Here is a 16,318-nt window from a genome sequence, read left to right on the forward strand (position 1 = left end):
CTCCCTCTGCCCCCTCTCTCTCTCCCCTCTCTCTCTCTCCCTCTGCCCCCTCTCTCTCTCCCCTCTGCCCCCTCTCTCTCTCCCTCTGCCCCCTCTCTCTCCCTCTGCCCCCTCTCTCTCTCCCTCTGCCCCCTCTCTCTCTCTCCCCCCCTCTCCCTCTCTCTCTCCCCCTCTCTCTCTCTCCCCCTCTCCTCTCTCTCTCTCTCTCCCTCCTCTCTCTCTCTCTCTCTCTCTCTCTCTCCCCTCCTCTCTCTCTCTCTCTCTCTCTCTCTCTCTCTCTCTCTCTCTCCCCCTCTCTCTCTCTCTCTCTCTCCCCGCCTCTCTCCCTCCTCTCTCTCTCTCTCTCTCTCTCTCTCTCTCTCTCTCCCCCTCCTCTCTCTCTCTCTCTCCCCCTCTCTCTCTCTCTCTCCCGCCTCTCTCTCTCCCCTCCTCTCTCTCTCTCTCTCTCTCTCTCTCTCCCCCTCTCTCTCTCTCTCTCTCTCTCCCTCCTCCCCCCCCCTCCCCCCCACCCTACGCTCTGCCTCCCCCCCTCTCTTTCTCTCTGCCCCATCCTCTCTTGGCCCCCTGTTTCTCCTCTTTGTCTGTCTCGGACCCCTCTCTCTCCCTCTGCCCCCTTCCTCTCCTTCGGGTGTGTACAGGCTGGGCAGGGGGAGTGCAGCGGGTCTGTCAAAGGAATTGGGAGAGCGTCGGGTACTAACGAGGGATTTCAGACACTGAGTATATAACTGGGAATGTGCGTGTTGAGACAAGCCCTGATATCTTTCCCTCTTTTTCAGGGTGCTGTGGATTCACCACATCTCAACAATCTGGGTCTACCCCATTCTGGAGGTGCTCAGCCCTGTTGCCATGGGGATCTTTCTTACAGCAGCTGGTCTTGTAGCCGTCTCACTGTACATTTTGGGCGAGAAACTGCATCACTGGAGATGGGGTAAGGCACACTGCCCGAGCCAGACCCTGTACTGACTCAATCCCAGGACAAGGTCCTTTCACACTGACCCGAGTGAGACCCTGTACTGACTCAATCCCAGGATAAGGTCCATTCACACTGACCTGAGTGAGACCCTGTACTGACTCAATCCCAGGATAAGGTCCATTCACACTGACCCGAGTGAGACCCTGTACTGACTCAATCCCAGGATAAGGTCCATTCACACTGACCCGAGCCAGACCCTGTACTGACTCAATCCCAGGATAAGGTCCATTCACACTGACCCGAGTGAGACCCTGTACTGACTCAATCCCAGGACAAGGTCCATTCACACTGACCCGTGTGAGACCCTGTACTGACTCAATCCCAGGATAAGGTCCATTCACACTGACCCGAGCCAGACCCTGTACTGACTCAATCCCAGGATAAGGTCCATTCACACTGACCCGAGCCAGCCCCTGTACTGACTCAATCCCAGGACAAGATCCATTCACACTGACCCGAGTGAGACCCTGTACTGACTCAATCCCAGGATAAGGTCCATTCACACTGACCCGAGTGAGACCCTGTACTGACTCAATCCCAGGATAAGGTCCATTCACACTGACCCGAGCCAGACCCTGTACTGACTCAATCCCAGGATAAGGTCCATTCACACTGACCCGAGCCAGACCCTGTACTGACTCAATCCCAGGACAAGGTTGGTGCGCTATCAATTACTCATAAAAGACTGAGAGTTAAGAGAGTAACTAAAGGCTTTTATTAACAAAAGAATGAAGGTCTGCCTCGAGTGGTCGACCGGTCCAGAAATACAAAGGGCTGGGGAGCAGTCACCTTTATACTAGGACTTGTGGGAGGAGTCAGCCGAGGCATGTCCAGACATGTACACAGTGGAATACATACAGTGGTTTACCACATTCACCCCTTGTTTAAAATTGAGTCCGGCGGGGTGAAGTGTATTAAAAGTTAGTGTATTGGAGCCTCTCCGGAGGTCTTGTCTGCCGCTGTGATCGGCGTGGCAACGGCAGGGGTAGTGGAGCTTCCGGCGTCGAGTCCTGCGTGGGCTGTGGCACAAGCGTGTCGTCCTCGTAGATGTCGAGCGGGTCGCGGGGCCCAGGCCTGCCGTCTGCTGGGGCTGGATATCGGATCGTGGGGGGGGGGGGGGTGGTAGTGAGTAGTGGGTTACTGCGGCCCCCGAGGGTGCAAGGTCTCTTATGGAGACTGTGTCCTCCCGCCCGTCCGGGTATGCAATGTAAGCATACTGGGGGTTGGCGTGGAGGAGGTCGACCCTCTCGACCAGGGGGTCCGTTTTATGGGTCCTCACGTGCCTTCTCAGTAGGACCGGCCCTGGGGACGTCAGCCATGGCGGTAGCGATGTCCCCGATGTGGACTTCCTTGGGAAGACAAACATTTTCTCATGAGGGGTGGCGTTAGTGGCAGTGCAGAGCAGTGACCGAATAGAGTGGAGCGCATCGGGGAGCACATCCTGCCAGCGGGAGGTTGGAAGGCCCCTAGACTTTAAGGCTAGCAGGGCGGCCTTCCAAACTGTCGCATTTTCTCTTTCCAACTGTCCGTTCCCCCGGGGGTTGTAACTGGTGGTCCTGCTTGTGGCAATACCCCTAGTTAGCAGGTACTGACGGAGTTCGTCGCTCATAAACGATGAGCCCCGGTCGCTATGGATATAGCTGGGGAAACCGAACAGGGTGAAGAGGTCGTTCAGACATTTAATGACCGTGGCACTGGTCATGTCCGGGCAGGGGATGGCGAACAGGAAACGGGAGTACTCATCAATAATATTGAGGAAGTCCACATTGTGGTCGGAGGAGGGGAGAGGCCCTTTAAAATCAACGCTCAGGCGCTCGAAGGGGCGAGTGGCTTTTATCAGGTGGGCCCTGTCTGGTCTATAAAAGTGCGGTTTGCACTCAGCGCAGACTTGGCAGTTCCTGGTCATGGTCCTGACCTCCTCAATAGAGTAAGGCAGGTTGCGGGCCTTGATGAAGTGGAAGAACCTGGTGACCCCCGGGTGGCAGAGGTCATTGTGGAGGGCCCACAGTCTATCGATCTGCGCGCTGGCGCAGGTGCCACGCGATAGCGCATCCGGGGGTTCATTGAGCTTCCCGGGCCGGTACAAGATCTCGTAATTGTAGGTGGAAAGTTCGATTCTCCACCTCAAGATCTTGTCATTTTTGATTTTGCCCCTCTGCTTGTTGTTAAACATGAAAGCAACTGAACGTTGGTCAGTGAGCAGGGTAAATCGTTTTCCGGCCAGGTAGTGCCTCCAATGACGCACAGCCTCCACAATCGCCTGGGCCTCCTTCTCAACAGCGGAGTGTCTGGTCTCCGGGCCTTGGAGGGTTCATGAAAAGAAGGCCACGGGTCTCCCCGCCTGATTGAGGGTAGCGGCCAGGGCAAAGTCGGACGCGTCGCTTTCCACCTGGAAGGGGATGGATTCGTCCACTGCGTGCATGCTGACTTTGGCAATGTCTTCCTTGATACGGTGGAAGGCTAAGCGGGCCTCTGCCGTCAAGGGAAAAGAGGTGGACTTGATCAGCGGATGGGCCTTGTCCGCATAGTAGGGGACCCACTGGGCATAATAGGAGAAAAACCCTAGGCACCTCTTCAGGGCCTTGGGGCAGTGGGAGTTCCATAAGGGGACGCATCCGGTCGGGGTCGGGGCCGATGACTCCGTGTTCCACAACACAGCCAAGGATGGCGAGGCGGTTTGTGCGGAATATGCACTCCTTGTTATATGTCAGGTTCAGGAGTTGGGCGGTGCGGAGGAATTTTTCGAGGTTTGCGTCATGGTCCTGCAAGTCACGGCCGCAGATGGCCACATTGTCCAGATATGGGAAAGTGGCCTGCAACGCATTTTGATCTACCATCCGGTCCATCTCCCTTTGGAAGACGGAGACCCCGTTGGTGACGCCAAAGGGAACCCTAAGGAAGTGGTAGAGGCGGCCGTTTGCCTCAAAGGCAGTATACTGGCGGTCCTCAGGGCGGATAGGGAGCTGGTGGTACGCTGATTTCAGGTCAATGGTCGAGAAGACGCGGTACTGCGCGATCTGGTTGACCATATCAGCTATGCGGAGGAGTGGGTAGGCGTCCAGCAGGGTGTAGCGATTTATTGTCTGGCTGTAGTCGATGACCAGGCACTGCTTCTCGCCGGTCTTAACGACCACAACCTGGGCTCGCCAGGGGCTGGTGCTGCCCTCAATAATCCCTTCCTTCAGGAGCCGCTCCACTTCGGTTTTAATGAAAACCCTGTCCCCGGCACTGTATCGCCTGCTCTTTGTGGCGATGGGCTTACAGTCGGGGGTGAGGTTAGCAAACAGTGGGGGGGGGGGGTGACTCTGAGTGTGGAGAGGTTGCACCTGGTGCGCGGCGGGCAATTTGGGAGCTGCGGACTGTGAGTGGGGGTAGGGGTCCACCGTACGCCATCGTAACACTTTTAAGGTGGCACTGAAAATCTAACCCCAGCAGGACGGCAGCGCAGAGGTCGGGCAGGACCAGAAGTTTAAAATGATCGTACACGGTCCCGTCTACTACGAGTGTCACTACGCAGTAGCCGCTGATGTCCGCCGACTGGGACTCGGAGGCCATAGAAATCCGCTGGTGCGCAGGCAGGACTGGGAGAGAGCAACGCCGCACCGTGTCGGGGTGGATGAAGCTCTCCGTGCTCCCAGAGTCAAAAAGGCAGATTGTATCTGTGGTAAACCACTGTCATACCTGTCTGTGTCTGTATGTGTATTCCACTAGGTACAGGTCTGGACATGCCTCGGCTGACTCCTCCCACTATTCCAGGTATATAAGTGACTACCTCCCAGTCCCTTAGTATTCTGGACGGGTCGACCACTCGAGACAAGACCTTCATTCTTTAGTTAATAAAAGCCTGATTGTTACTCGCTCAACTTCAGTCTTTTGAGTAATTGATGGCGCATCAATTTTATTAACTAAATTTTTTATAATGGAGAAGATCCTCACACCAGCATGCCTGGACCTGGACAGTCGGGAAGCGGACGCTTCCACCAAGTTTGCTCACTGGCTCACGTGCTTCGAGACATTCCTGACTGCCTCCACTGCAGTCGAAACGGATGCGGACAAACTGTCTGTCCTGTTCTCCAAGGTGAACCACCGAGTGTACTCAGTCATCCGGGATGCGACCTCGTACACAGCCGCCCTCCAGCTCCTCAAGACCCAGTACACGCGCCCTGTGAACGAAGTATACGCTAGGCACCTTCTGGGGAGTCGCAAGCAACAACCTGGGGAATCGACTGAGGAATACCTCCAAGCACTGTCCGTGCTTGGCCGGGCCTGTGGGTGTAAGGCGGTAACGCCCACTAAGTACACGGAGGAACTGATCCGGGATGCCTTCGTAGCGGGCCACAGGTCCAACTACACCAGACAGCGACTGCTGGAGCAGAGTGACCTCACCCTCGACAAAGCCTCCGACATTGCACTAACGCTGGACGCAGCCTTCCGGGGCATGGATGCCTACTCCTCTGCACCGTGGACGCCGCGGGGAACGACAACCTGGGACACGGTAGGACAGCCCCATAGCACCGTGCCACCCCAGCCACAGCCCAACAACGGCCCAACTACCGCAGCAGTGTCCCAAAGCCAGACAGCAGTATCCCAAGGCCAGAAATGCTACTTCTGTGGCCAGGCCAAACACCCCAGAGCGCGCTGCCCGGCGAAGAATGCAACCTGCTCGGGCTGCGGGAAAAAGGGACACTACGCCAGCGTCTGCAAGGCCAAAGCCACCCCGAACGCCAGCAGCGCCGCGTGTGGGCCGTGCGAGCCGCCATCTTGGGCCTCCCCAGCCATGTGCGAACCACCGCAGCAGCAGCCATCTTGGACGACTCCAGCCACATGGGAATCATGGGCGCCGCCATCTTGGACACCAGCCGGGACGCAGCAGACCGCCAACCCCCCCCCATCTGATACTCGCAGCGACACACCGACCCCTACGCTGGCCTCTGTGACGCTGGACCAAACGAGACCGCACCAGCTAGCTCGGTCCAAAATGGACGTTAAGGTAAACGGCCATGCAATAAACTGCCTTTTTGACTCCGGGAGCACAGAGAGCTTCATCCACCCCGACACGGTGCGGCGTTGCTCTCTCCCAGTCCTGCCTGCGCACCAGCGGATTTCTATGACCTCCGAGTCCCAGTCAGCGGACATTGGCGGCTACTGCGTGGTGACACTAGTAGTAGACGGGACTGTGTTCAATAATTTTAAACTCCTGGTCCTGCCCGACCTCTGCGCTGCCGTTCTACTGGGGTTGGATTTCCAGTGCCACCTCAAAAGCGTTACGATGGCGTACGGTGGCCCCCTCCCCCCACTCACAGTCCGCAGCCAGCAGCCTCCAAATTGCCCGCCGCGCACTAGATGCAACCTCTCCACACTCAGAGTCCCACCCCCCCCACTGTTTGCTAACCTCACCCCCGACTGTAAGCCCATCGCCACAAAGAGCAGGCGATACAGTGCCGGGGACAGGGTTTTCATCAAAACCGAAGTGGAACGGCTCCTGAAGGAGGGGATTATTGAGGGCAGCTCCAGCCCCTGGCGAGCCCAGGTTGTGGTCGTTAAGACCGGCGAGAAACAACGCCTGGTCATCGACTACAGCCAAACAATAAACCGCTACACCCTGCTGGACGCCTACCCACTCCCCCGCATAGCTGACATGGTCAACCAGATCGCGCAGTACCGCGTCTTTTCGACCATTGACCTGAAATCAGCGTACCACCAGCTCCCCATCAGCCCTGAAGACCGCCAGTATACTGCTTTTGAGGCAAACGGCCGCCTCTATCACTTCCTTAGGGTTCCCTTCGGCGTTACCAACGGGGTCTCCGTCTTCCAAAGGGAGATGGACCGGATGGTCGATCAAAACGAGCTGCAGGCCACTTTCCCTTACCTAGATAATGTGACCATCTGCGGCCATGACTTGCAGGACCATGACGCAAACCTCGAGAAATTCCTCCGCACAGCCCAACTCCTGAACCTGACATATAACAAGGAGAAGTGCATATTCCGCACAGACCGCCTCGCCATCCTTGGCTGTGTTGTAGAACACGGGGTCATCGGTCCCGACCCGGACCGGATGCGTCCCCTTATGGAACTCCCACTGCCCCACTGCCTAAAAGCTCTGAAGAGGTGCCTAGGGTTTTTTTCCTACTACGCTCAGTGGGTCCCCTACTATGCAGACAAAGCCCGTCCGCTGATCAAGTCCACCTCTTTTCCCGTGACGGCAGAGGCCCGCTTAGCCTTCCACCGTATCAAGGAAGACATTGCCAAAGCCACCATGCACGCAGTGGACGAATCCATCCCCTTCCAGGTGGAAAGCGATGCGTCCGACTTCGCTCTGGCCGCCACCCTTAATCAGGCGGGGAGACCTGTGGCATTCTTCTCACGAACCCTCCAGGGCCCGGAGACCAGACACTCCGCGGTCGAGAAGGAGGCCCAGGCTATCGTGGAGGCTGTGCGTCATTGGAGGCACTACCTGGCCGGAAAACGATTTACCCTGCTCACTGACCAGCGTTCAGTTGCTTTTATGTTCAACAACAAGCAGAGGGGCAAAATCAAAAATGACAAGATCTTGAGGTGGAGAATCGAACTTTCCACCTACAATTACGAGATCTTGTACCGGCCTGGGAAGCTCAATGAACCCCCAGATGCCCTATCGCGTGGCACCTGCGCCAGCGCGCAGATCGATAGGCTGAGGGCCCTCCACAATGACCTCTGCCACCCGGGGGTCACCAGGTTCTTCCACTTCATCAAGGCCCGCAACCTGCCTTACTCCATTGAGGAGGTCAGGACCATGACCAAGAACTGCCAAGTCTGCGCTGAGTGCAAACCGCACTTTTATAGACCAGACAGAGCCCACCTGATAAAAGCCACTCGCCCTTTCGAACGCCTGAGCGTCGATTTTAAAGGGCCTCTCCCCTCCTCCGACCGCAATGTGTACTTCCTCAACATCATTGACGAGTACTCCCGGTTCCCGTTCGCTATCCCCTGCCCGGACATGACCAGTGCCACGGTCATTAAATGTCTGAACAGCCTCTTCACCCTGTTCGGTTTCCCCAGCTATATCCATAGCGACCGGGGCTCATCGTTTATGAGCGACGAACTCCGCCAGTACCTGCTCGCTAGGGGTATAGCCACAAGCAGGACCACCAGTTACAACCCCCGGGGGAACGGACAGGTGGAAAGAGAGAATGCAACTGTTTGGAAGGCTGCCCTACTAGCCTTAAAGTCTAGGGGCCTTCCGACCTCCCGCTGGCAGGAGGTGCTCCCCGATGCGCTCCACTCGATTCGGTCACTTCTCTGCACTGCCACCAATGCCACCCCTCACGAGAAAATGTTTGTCTTCCCAAGGAAGTCCACATCGGGGACATCGTTACCGCCATGGCTGACGTCCCCAGGGCCGGTACTACTGAGAAGACACGTGAGGGCCAATAAAACGGACCCCCTGGTCGAGAGGGTCGACCTCCTCCACGCCAACCCCCAGTACGCTTACATTGCGTACCCGGACGGGCGGGAGGACACAGTCTCCATACGAGACCTCGCACCCTCGGGGACCGCTGTAACCCACTACCCATTACCACCCCCCCCCCACGACCCGATATCCAACCCCAGCAGCCGGCTCGCCTTGGACCGTCACCCATGAGGACTACACTCCAGGGCCCCAGCCTACACGGGACGCGACGCCGGAAGCTCCACCACCCCTGCCGTCGCCACGTCGATCACAGCGGCAGACAAGACCTCCGGAGAGACTCCAATACACAAACTTTTAAATACACTTCACCCCGCCGGACTCATTTTTAAACAAGGGGTGAATGTGGTAAACCACTGTCATACCTGTCTGTGTCTGTATGTGTATTCCACTAGGTACAGGTCTGGACATGCCTCGGCTGACTCCTCCCACTATTTCAGGTATATAAGTGACTACCTCCCAGTCCCTTAGTATTCTGGACGGGTCGACCACTCGAGACAAGACCTTCATTCTTTAGTTAATAAAAGCCTGATTGTTACTCGCTCAACTTCAGTCTTTTGAGTAATTGATGGCGCATCAGTATCGTGGCCATTTACCTTAATGTCCATTGTGGAACTGGCCAGCTGGTGCGGTCTCGCTTGGTCCAGTGTAACGGATGACAGAGTAGGGGTCGGTGTGTCGCTGTGGGTATCAGATGAGGCGGTGTTGGGGGCCTGCTGCGTTCCGGCTGTCGTCCAAGATGGCGGCGTCCATGATCCCCATGTGGCTGGAGGCGTCCAAAATGGCTGCTGTACCGGTGGTTCGCACATGGCCGGGGAGGCCCAAGATGGCGGCCCGCATGGCCCACACGCGGCGCTGCTGGGGTTCGGGGTGGCTTTGGCCCTGCAGACGTTAGCGTAGTGTCCCTTCTTCCCGCAGCCCGAGCAGATCGCGTTTTTCGCCGGGCAGCGCGCTCTGGGGTGTTTTGCCTGGCCACAGAAGTAGCATTTCTGGCCTTGGGACACTGCTGCGGTAGTTGGGCCGTGGCTGGGGTGGCACGGCGCTATGAGGCGGTCCTACCGTGTCCCAGGCTGTCATTCCCCGCGGCGTCCACGGTGCAGAGGAGTAGGCATCCATGCCCCGGTAGGCTGCATCCAATGATAGTGCGAGTTCAGAGGCCTTGTTGAGGTCGAGGTCACTCTGCTCCAACAGTCGCTGTCGGGTGTAATTGGATCTGTGGCCCGCTACAAAAGCGTCCCGGATAAGTTCCTCTGTGTACATGGCGGCCTTTACATCCTTACAACCACAGGCCCGGCCAAGCACAGACAGTGCCTGAAGGTATTCCACGGTCGATTCCCCAGGTTGTTGCTTACGACTCCCCAGAAGGTGCCTGGCGTACACTTCGTTCACTGGGCGCGTGTACTGGTCCTTGAGGAGCTTGATAGCGTCCGCGTACGAGGTCGCGTCTTGGATGACCGAGTACACTCGGTGGTTCACTTTGGAGGTCAGGACATCCAGTTTGTCCTCGTCCGATTTGATTGCTGCGGAGGCGGTCAGGAATTTTTCGAAACACTTAAGCCAGTGAGTAAACTTGGTGGATGAGTCCGCCTCCCGATGATCTAAGTCCAGGCATGCTGGTGTGAGGATCTTCTCCATTATAAAAATTTTGTTAATAAAATTGATGCGCTATCAATTACTCATAAAAGACTGAGAGTTAAGAGAGTAACTAAAGGCTTTTTATTAACAAAAGAATGAAGGTGTGCCTCGAGTGGTCGACCGGTCCAGAAATACAAAGGGCTGGGGAGCAGTCACCTTTATACTAGGACTTGTGGGAGGAGTCAGCCGAGGCATGTCCAGGCATGTACACAGCGGAATACAAACAGTGGTTTACCACAAAGGTCCATTCACACTGACCCGAGTGAGACCCTGTACTGACTCAATCCCAGGACAAGGTCCATTCACACTGACCCGAGCCAGATCCTGTACTGACTCAATCCCAGGATAAGGTCCATTCACACTGACCCGAGTGAGACCCTGTTCTGACTCAATCCCAGGACAAAGTCCATTCACACTGACCCGAGTGAGACCCTGTACTGACTCAATCCCAGGACAAGGTCCATTCACACTGACCCGACTGCGACCCTGTACTGACTCAATCCCAGGATAAGGTCCATTCACACTGACCCGAGCCAGACCCTGTATTGACTCAATCCCAGGATAAGGTCCATTCACACTGACCCGAGCCAGCCCCTGTACTGACTCAATCCCAGGACAAGATCCATTCACACTGACCCGAGTGAGACCCTGTACTGACTCAATCCCAGGATAAGGTCCATTCACACTGACCCCAGCCAGACCCTGTACTGACTCAATCCCAGGATAAGGTCCATTCACACTGACCCGAGCCAGCCCCTGTACTGACTCAATCCCAGGACAAGGTCCATTCACACTGACCCGAGCCAGACCCTGTACTGACTCAATCCCAGGACAAGGTCCATTCACACTGACCCGAGTGAGACCCTGTACTGACTCAATCCCAGGACAAGGTCCATTCACACTGACCCGAGCCAGACCCTGTGCTGACTCAATCCCAGGACAAGGTCCATTCACACTGACCCGAGTGAGACCCTGTACTGACTCAATCCCAGGACAAGGTCCATTCACACTGACCCGAGGGAGACCCTGTACTGACTCAATCCCAGGACAAGATCCATTCACACTGACCCGAGTGAGACCCTGTACTGACTCAATCCTAGGACAAGGTCCATTCACACTGACCCGAGTGAGACCCTGTACTGACTCAATCCCAGGATAAGGTCCATTCACACTGACCCGAGTGAGACCCTGTACTGACTCAATCCCAGGATAAGGTCCATTCACACTGACCCGAGTGAGACCCTGTACTGACTCAATCCCAGGACAAGGTCCATTCACACTGACCCGAGGGAGACCCTGTACTGACTCAATCCCAGGACAAGGTCTATTCACACTGACCCGAGCCAGACCCTGTACTGACTCAATCCTAGGACAAGGTCCATTCACACTGACCCGAGTGAGACCCTGTACTGAGTCAATCCCAGGACAAGGTCCATTCACACTGACCCGAGCCAGATCAATTTCAATTTCAATTTTATTGGTCACATAACTAAATACAAGAAGTGTAATCTAGTCAGTGAAATGTTTTTTTCTTGACGAGCCGAGAGCACCAAGCAGCAAGAACACTTAGCTACAGAAAATGCTGGAAAAACTCAGCAAGTCAGGCAACATCCGTGGAGAGAAATTTGAGTTGACGTTTCGGGTTTGACCCTTCTTCAAAACTGGAGAGAAAAGGAACTAGATCGAAGGCAGGGCTGCGATCGGACAAAAGAATAAAAGAACCAAAAGAAGTAAAAGAGATTAGAAGCTAGACGAGATGGTAATAGGCTGTGATTAGGTGTAAAGTGTACTGGCAGGGCAAAAGATAGCTGCCAGCTGCCTTCGATCTAGTTCCTTTTCTCTCCAGTTTTGAAGAAGGGTCAAACCCGAAACGTCAACTCAAATTTCTCTCCACGGATGTTGCCTGACTTGCTGAGTTTTTCCAGCATTTTCTGTTGTTATTTCGGATTTCCAACATCTGCAGTATTTTGCTATAAGAACACTTAGCTGCCTGGTACGCACGGAGCCCGCAAGGACGGCAGCCATCTTCATCGGCGCCATCACAAAAAAACACATACCGACATATACACGCATACATACTTTAAAATATAAATAAAGCAGACATAAAATAAATAAAAGACATAAAAAGACAGCACATAAAATGAACAAGCAATAATGTAAAAAAAAGTAATTTCTACAGTAATTACATTGATATTTCTACCCAGGCTTCTGGAATAATCTCTGGTTACAGGGTGGCTGCACTGGGAGAGCATCGTGAGGAACTCAGAACTTATAATTAAATAAATTTAATTAATTAATTAATTAATTAATTAATTAATTAATTAATAACATTAAATAAATAAAGTGCCCCCTCAATCTTTCTCGATGTTTCCATCTTGGTCTCTCTCGATGTTTCCCCTCTCTCTCTCTCTCGATGTTTCCTCTGTCTTTCTCGATGTTTCCCCTCGGTTTCCTCCGCACACCTGCCCTGCACATTACCCCTGGCTGTCCAACTTGGCGTCCTGGTAGCCGGGTTCCGCTCCAACTCTCATCCTTCAAACTGTCGCTCCAGCTCTCGACCCTCAAACTGTCTCTCCAGCTCTCATCCTTCAAACTGTCTCTCCAGCTCTCGACCTTCAAACTGTCCTCTCTCCAGCTCTCGACCTTCAAACTGTCTCTCCAGCTCTCGACCTTCAAACTGTCTCTCCAGCTCTCGACCTTCAAACTGTCCTCTCTCCAGCTCTCGACCTTCAAACTGTCTCTCCAGCTCTCGACCCTCAAACTGTCTCTCCAGCTCTCATCCTTCAAACTGTCTCTCCAGCTCTCGACCTTCAAACTGTCCTCTCTCCAGCTCTCGACCTTCAAACTGTCTCTGCAGCTCTCGACCTTCAAACTGTCTCTCCAGCTCTCGACCTTCAAACTGTCTCTCCAGCTCTCGACCTTCAAACTGTCCTCTCTCCAGCTCTCGACCTTCAAACTGTCTCTCCAGCTCTCGACCCTCAAACTGTCTCTCCAGCTCTCATCCTTCAAACTGTCTCTCCAGCTCTCGACCTTCAAACTGTCCTCTCTCCAGCTCTCGACCTTCAAACTGTCTCTCCAGCTCTCGACCTTCAAACTGTCTCTCCAGCTCTCGACCCTCAAACTGTCTCTCCAGCTCTCATCCTTCAAACTGTCTCTCCAGCTCTCATCCTTCAAACTGTCTCTCCAGCTCTCGACCTTCAAACTGTCCTCTCTCCAGCTCTTGACCTTCAAACTGTCTCTCCAGCTCTCGACCTTCAAACTGTCTCTCCAGCTCTCGACCTTCAAACTGTCCTCTCTCCAGCTCTCGACCTTCAAACTGTCTCTCCAGCTCTCGACCTTCAAACTGTCTCTCCAGCTCTCGACCTTCAAACTGTCTCTCCAGCTCTCGACCTTCAAACTGTCCTCTCTCCAGCTCTCGACCTTCAAACTGTCTCTCCAGCTCTCGACCTTCAAACTGTCTCTCCAGCTCTCGACCTTCAAACTGTCCTCTCTCCAGCTCTCGACCTTCAAACTGTCTCTCCAGCTCTCGACCCTCAAACTGTCTCTCCAGCTCTCATCCTTCAAACTGTCTCTCCAGCTCTCGACCTTCAAACTGTCCTCTCTCCAGCTCTCGACCTTCAAACTGTCTCTGCAGCTCTCGACCTTCAAACTGTCTCTCCAGCTCTCGACCTTCAAACTGTCTCTCCAGCTCTCGACCTTCAAACTGTCTCTCCAGCTCTCGACCTTCAAACTGTCTCTCCAGCTCTCGACCTTCAAACTGTCTCTCCAGCTCTCGACCTTCAAACTGTCTCTCCAGCTCTCGACCTTCAAACTCTCTCTCCAGCTCTCGACCTTCAAACTGTCACTCCAGCTCTCGACCTTCAAACTGTCACTCCAGCTCTCGACCTTCAAACTGTCACTCCAGCTCTCGACCTTCAAACTGTCTCTCCAGCTCTCGACCTTCAAACTGTCTCTCCAGCTCTCGACCTTCAAACTGTCACTCCAGCTCTCGACCTTCAAACTGTCTCTCCAGCTCTCGACCTTCAAACTGTCACTCCAGCTCTCGACCTTCAAACTGTCACTCCAGCTCTCGACCTTCAAACTGTCTCTCCAGCTCTCGACCTTCAAACTGTCTCTCCAGCTCTCGACCATCAAACTGTCTCTCCAGCTCGCGACCTTCAAACTGTCTCTCCAGCTCTCGACCTTCAAACTGTCTCTCCAGCTCTCGACCTTCAAACTGTCACTCCAGCTCTCGACCTTCAAACTGTCACTCCAGCTCTCGACCTTCAAACTGTCACTCCAGCTCTCGACCTTCAAACTGTCATTCCAGCTCTCGACCTTCAAACCTACAGATCCTGCACTGACTCAATCCCAGGACAAGGTCCATTCACACTGACCCGAGCCAGACCCTGTACTGACTCAATCCCAGGATAAGGTCCATTCACACTGACCCGAGCCAGACCCTGTACTGACTCAATCCCAGGACATGGTCCATTCACACTGACCCAAGTGAGACCCTGTACTGACTTAATCCCAGGACAAGGTCCATTCACACTGACCCGAGTGAGACCCTGTACTGACTCAATCCCAGGACAAGGTCCATTCACAGTGACCCGAGTGAGACCCTGTACTGACTCAATCCCAGGACAAGGTCCATTCACACTGACCCGAGCCAGACCCTGTACTGACTCAATCCCAGGACAAGGTCCATTCACACTGACCCGAGTGAGACCCTGTACTGACTCAATCCCAGGACATGGTCCATTCACACTGACCCAAGTGAGACCCTGTACTGACTTAATCCCAGGACAAGGTCCATTCACACTGACCCGAGTGAGACCCTGTACTGACTCAATCCCAGGACAAGGTCCATTCACAGTGACCCGAGTGAGACCCTGTACTGACTCAATCCCAGGACAAGGTCCATTCACAGTGACCCAAGTGAGACCCTGTACTGACTCAATCCCAGGACAAGGTCCATTCACACTGACCCGAGCCAGACCCTGTACTGACTCAATCCCAGGACAAGGTCCATTCACACTGACCCGAGTGAGACCCTGTACTGACTCAATCCCAGGACAAGGTCCATTCACACTGACCCGAGCCAGACCCTGTACTGACTCAAACCCAGGATAAGGTCCATTCACACTGACCCGAGTGAGACCCTGTACTGACTCAATCCCAGGATAAGGTCCATTCACACTGACCCGAGCCAGATCCTGTACTGTATCTAACCTGTGCTGTACCTGCTCTGGGAGTGTTTGATGGGACAGTGTAGAACATAAGAAATAGGAGCAGGAGTAGCCCACTCCGCCATTCAATAAGATCATGGCTGATGATCTACCTCAACTCCACTTTCCTGCCCGATCTCCATATCTCTTGATTCCCTTAATATTCAAAAATTTATCGATATCTGTCTTGAATATATTCAATGAGTGGAATTCTGTACCCCAGGGGCTGTAGAGACTCAAAGATTAACAACCCTCTGAGTGAAGAAATTTCTCCTCATCTCGGTCCTAAATGGCTGACCCCTTATTGTGAGACTGTGACCCCCTGGTATTAAACTCCCTGGCCAGGGAAACATCTTCCCTGTATCGACCCTGTCAAGCCCTGTAAGAATTTTGTATGTTTCAATGAGATCACCTCTCATTCGCGGATGATACAAAGATGGGTGGGAAAGCAAGTTGTGCAGACGACTCAAAGAACCTGCAAAGGGATATAGACAGGCTAAGTGAGTGGGCAAACATTTGGCAGATGGAGTATAATGTGGGAAAGTGCGAAGTTACACACTTTGACAGGAAAAATAAAAAAGTTAATTATTATTTAAATGAGAGATTACAAAATGCTACAGTTCAGAGGGCCTGGGGGTCCTTGTGCATGAAACACAAAAAGTTAGCATGCAGGTATAGCAAGTAATCAAAAATGCAAATGGAATGTTGCCCTTTATTTCAATGGGGTTGGAGTATAAAAGCAGGGAAGTCCTGCTACAACTGTACAAGGTATTGGTGAGACCACACCTTGAATACTGCGTACAGTTTTGGTCTCCTTATTTAAGGAAGGATATACTTGCCTTGGAGGCAGTTCAGAGACTATTCACTAGGTTAATTCCAGAGATGAGGGGGTTGACTTATGAGGAAAGATTGAGCAGGCCGGGCCTATACTCATTGGAATTTAGAAGAATGAGAGGTAATCTTTTTGAAACATATGATACTGAGGGGGCTCGACAAGGTGGATGCAGAGAGGATGTTTACCCTCATGGGGAAATCTAGAACGTGGGGGCACAG

The 16,318-nt window shown here is 53.7% G+C and overlaps 1 protein-coding gene across 2 annotated transcripts in view; it reads left to right on the top strand.

Annotated features, from left to right (window-relative positions):
• Window positions 1–516: 516 nt before the first annotated feature.
• Window positions 517–16,318, top strand: part of LOC147108464 (uncharacterized) — a 66,508-nt gene continuing 50,706 nt past the window's right edge. The window contains exon 1 of one of the 2 annotated variants that reach the window (XR_015080598.1): window positions 517–928. Coding sequence is in view for 1 of the 2 variants with exons in the window: in XM_086005102.1 (XP_085861228.1) it covers window positions 4,893–5,963 (1,071 nt within the window). In the remaining variant the exon portion in view is untranslated. Of the gene's footprint in view, window positions 929–4,276; window positions 5,964–16,318 lie in introns of those variants that run through there. The other variant, XM_086005102.1, reaches the window with a different exon arrangement.

Source organism: Somniosus microcephalus, chromosome 13 (genome assembly GCF_052327205.1).
Source record: "Somniosus microcephalus isolate GS21.2 chromosome 13, FLI_Smic_1.0, whole genome shotgun sequence".
Classification (NCBI taxonomy): domain Eukaryota; kingdom Metazoa; phylum Chordata; class Chondrichthyes; order Squaliformes; family Somniosidae; genus Somniosus; species Somniosus microcephalus.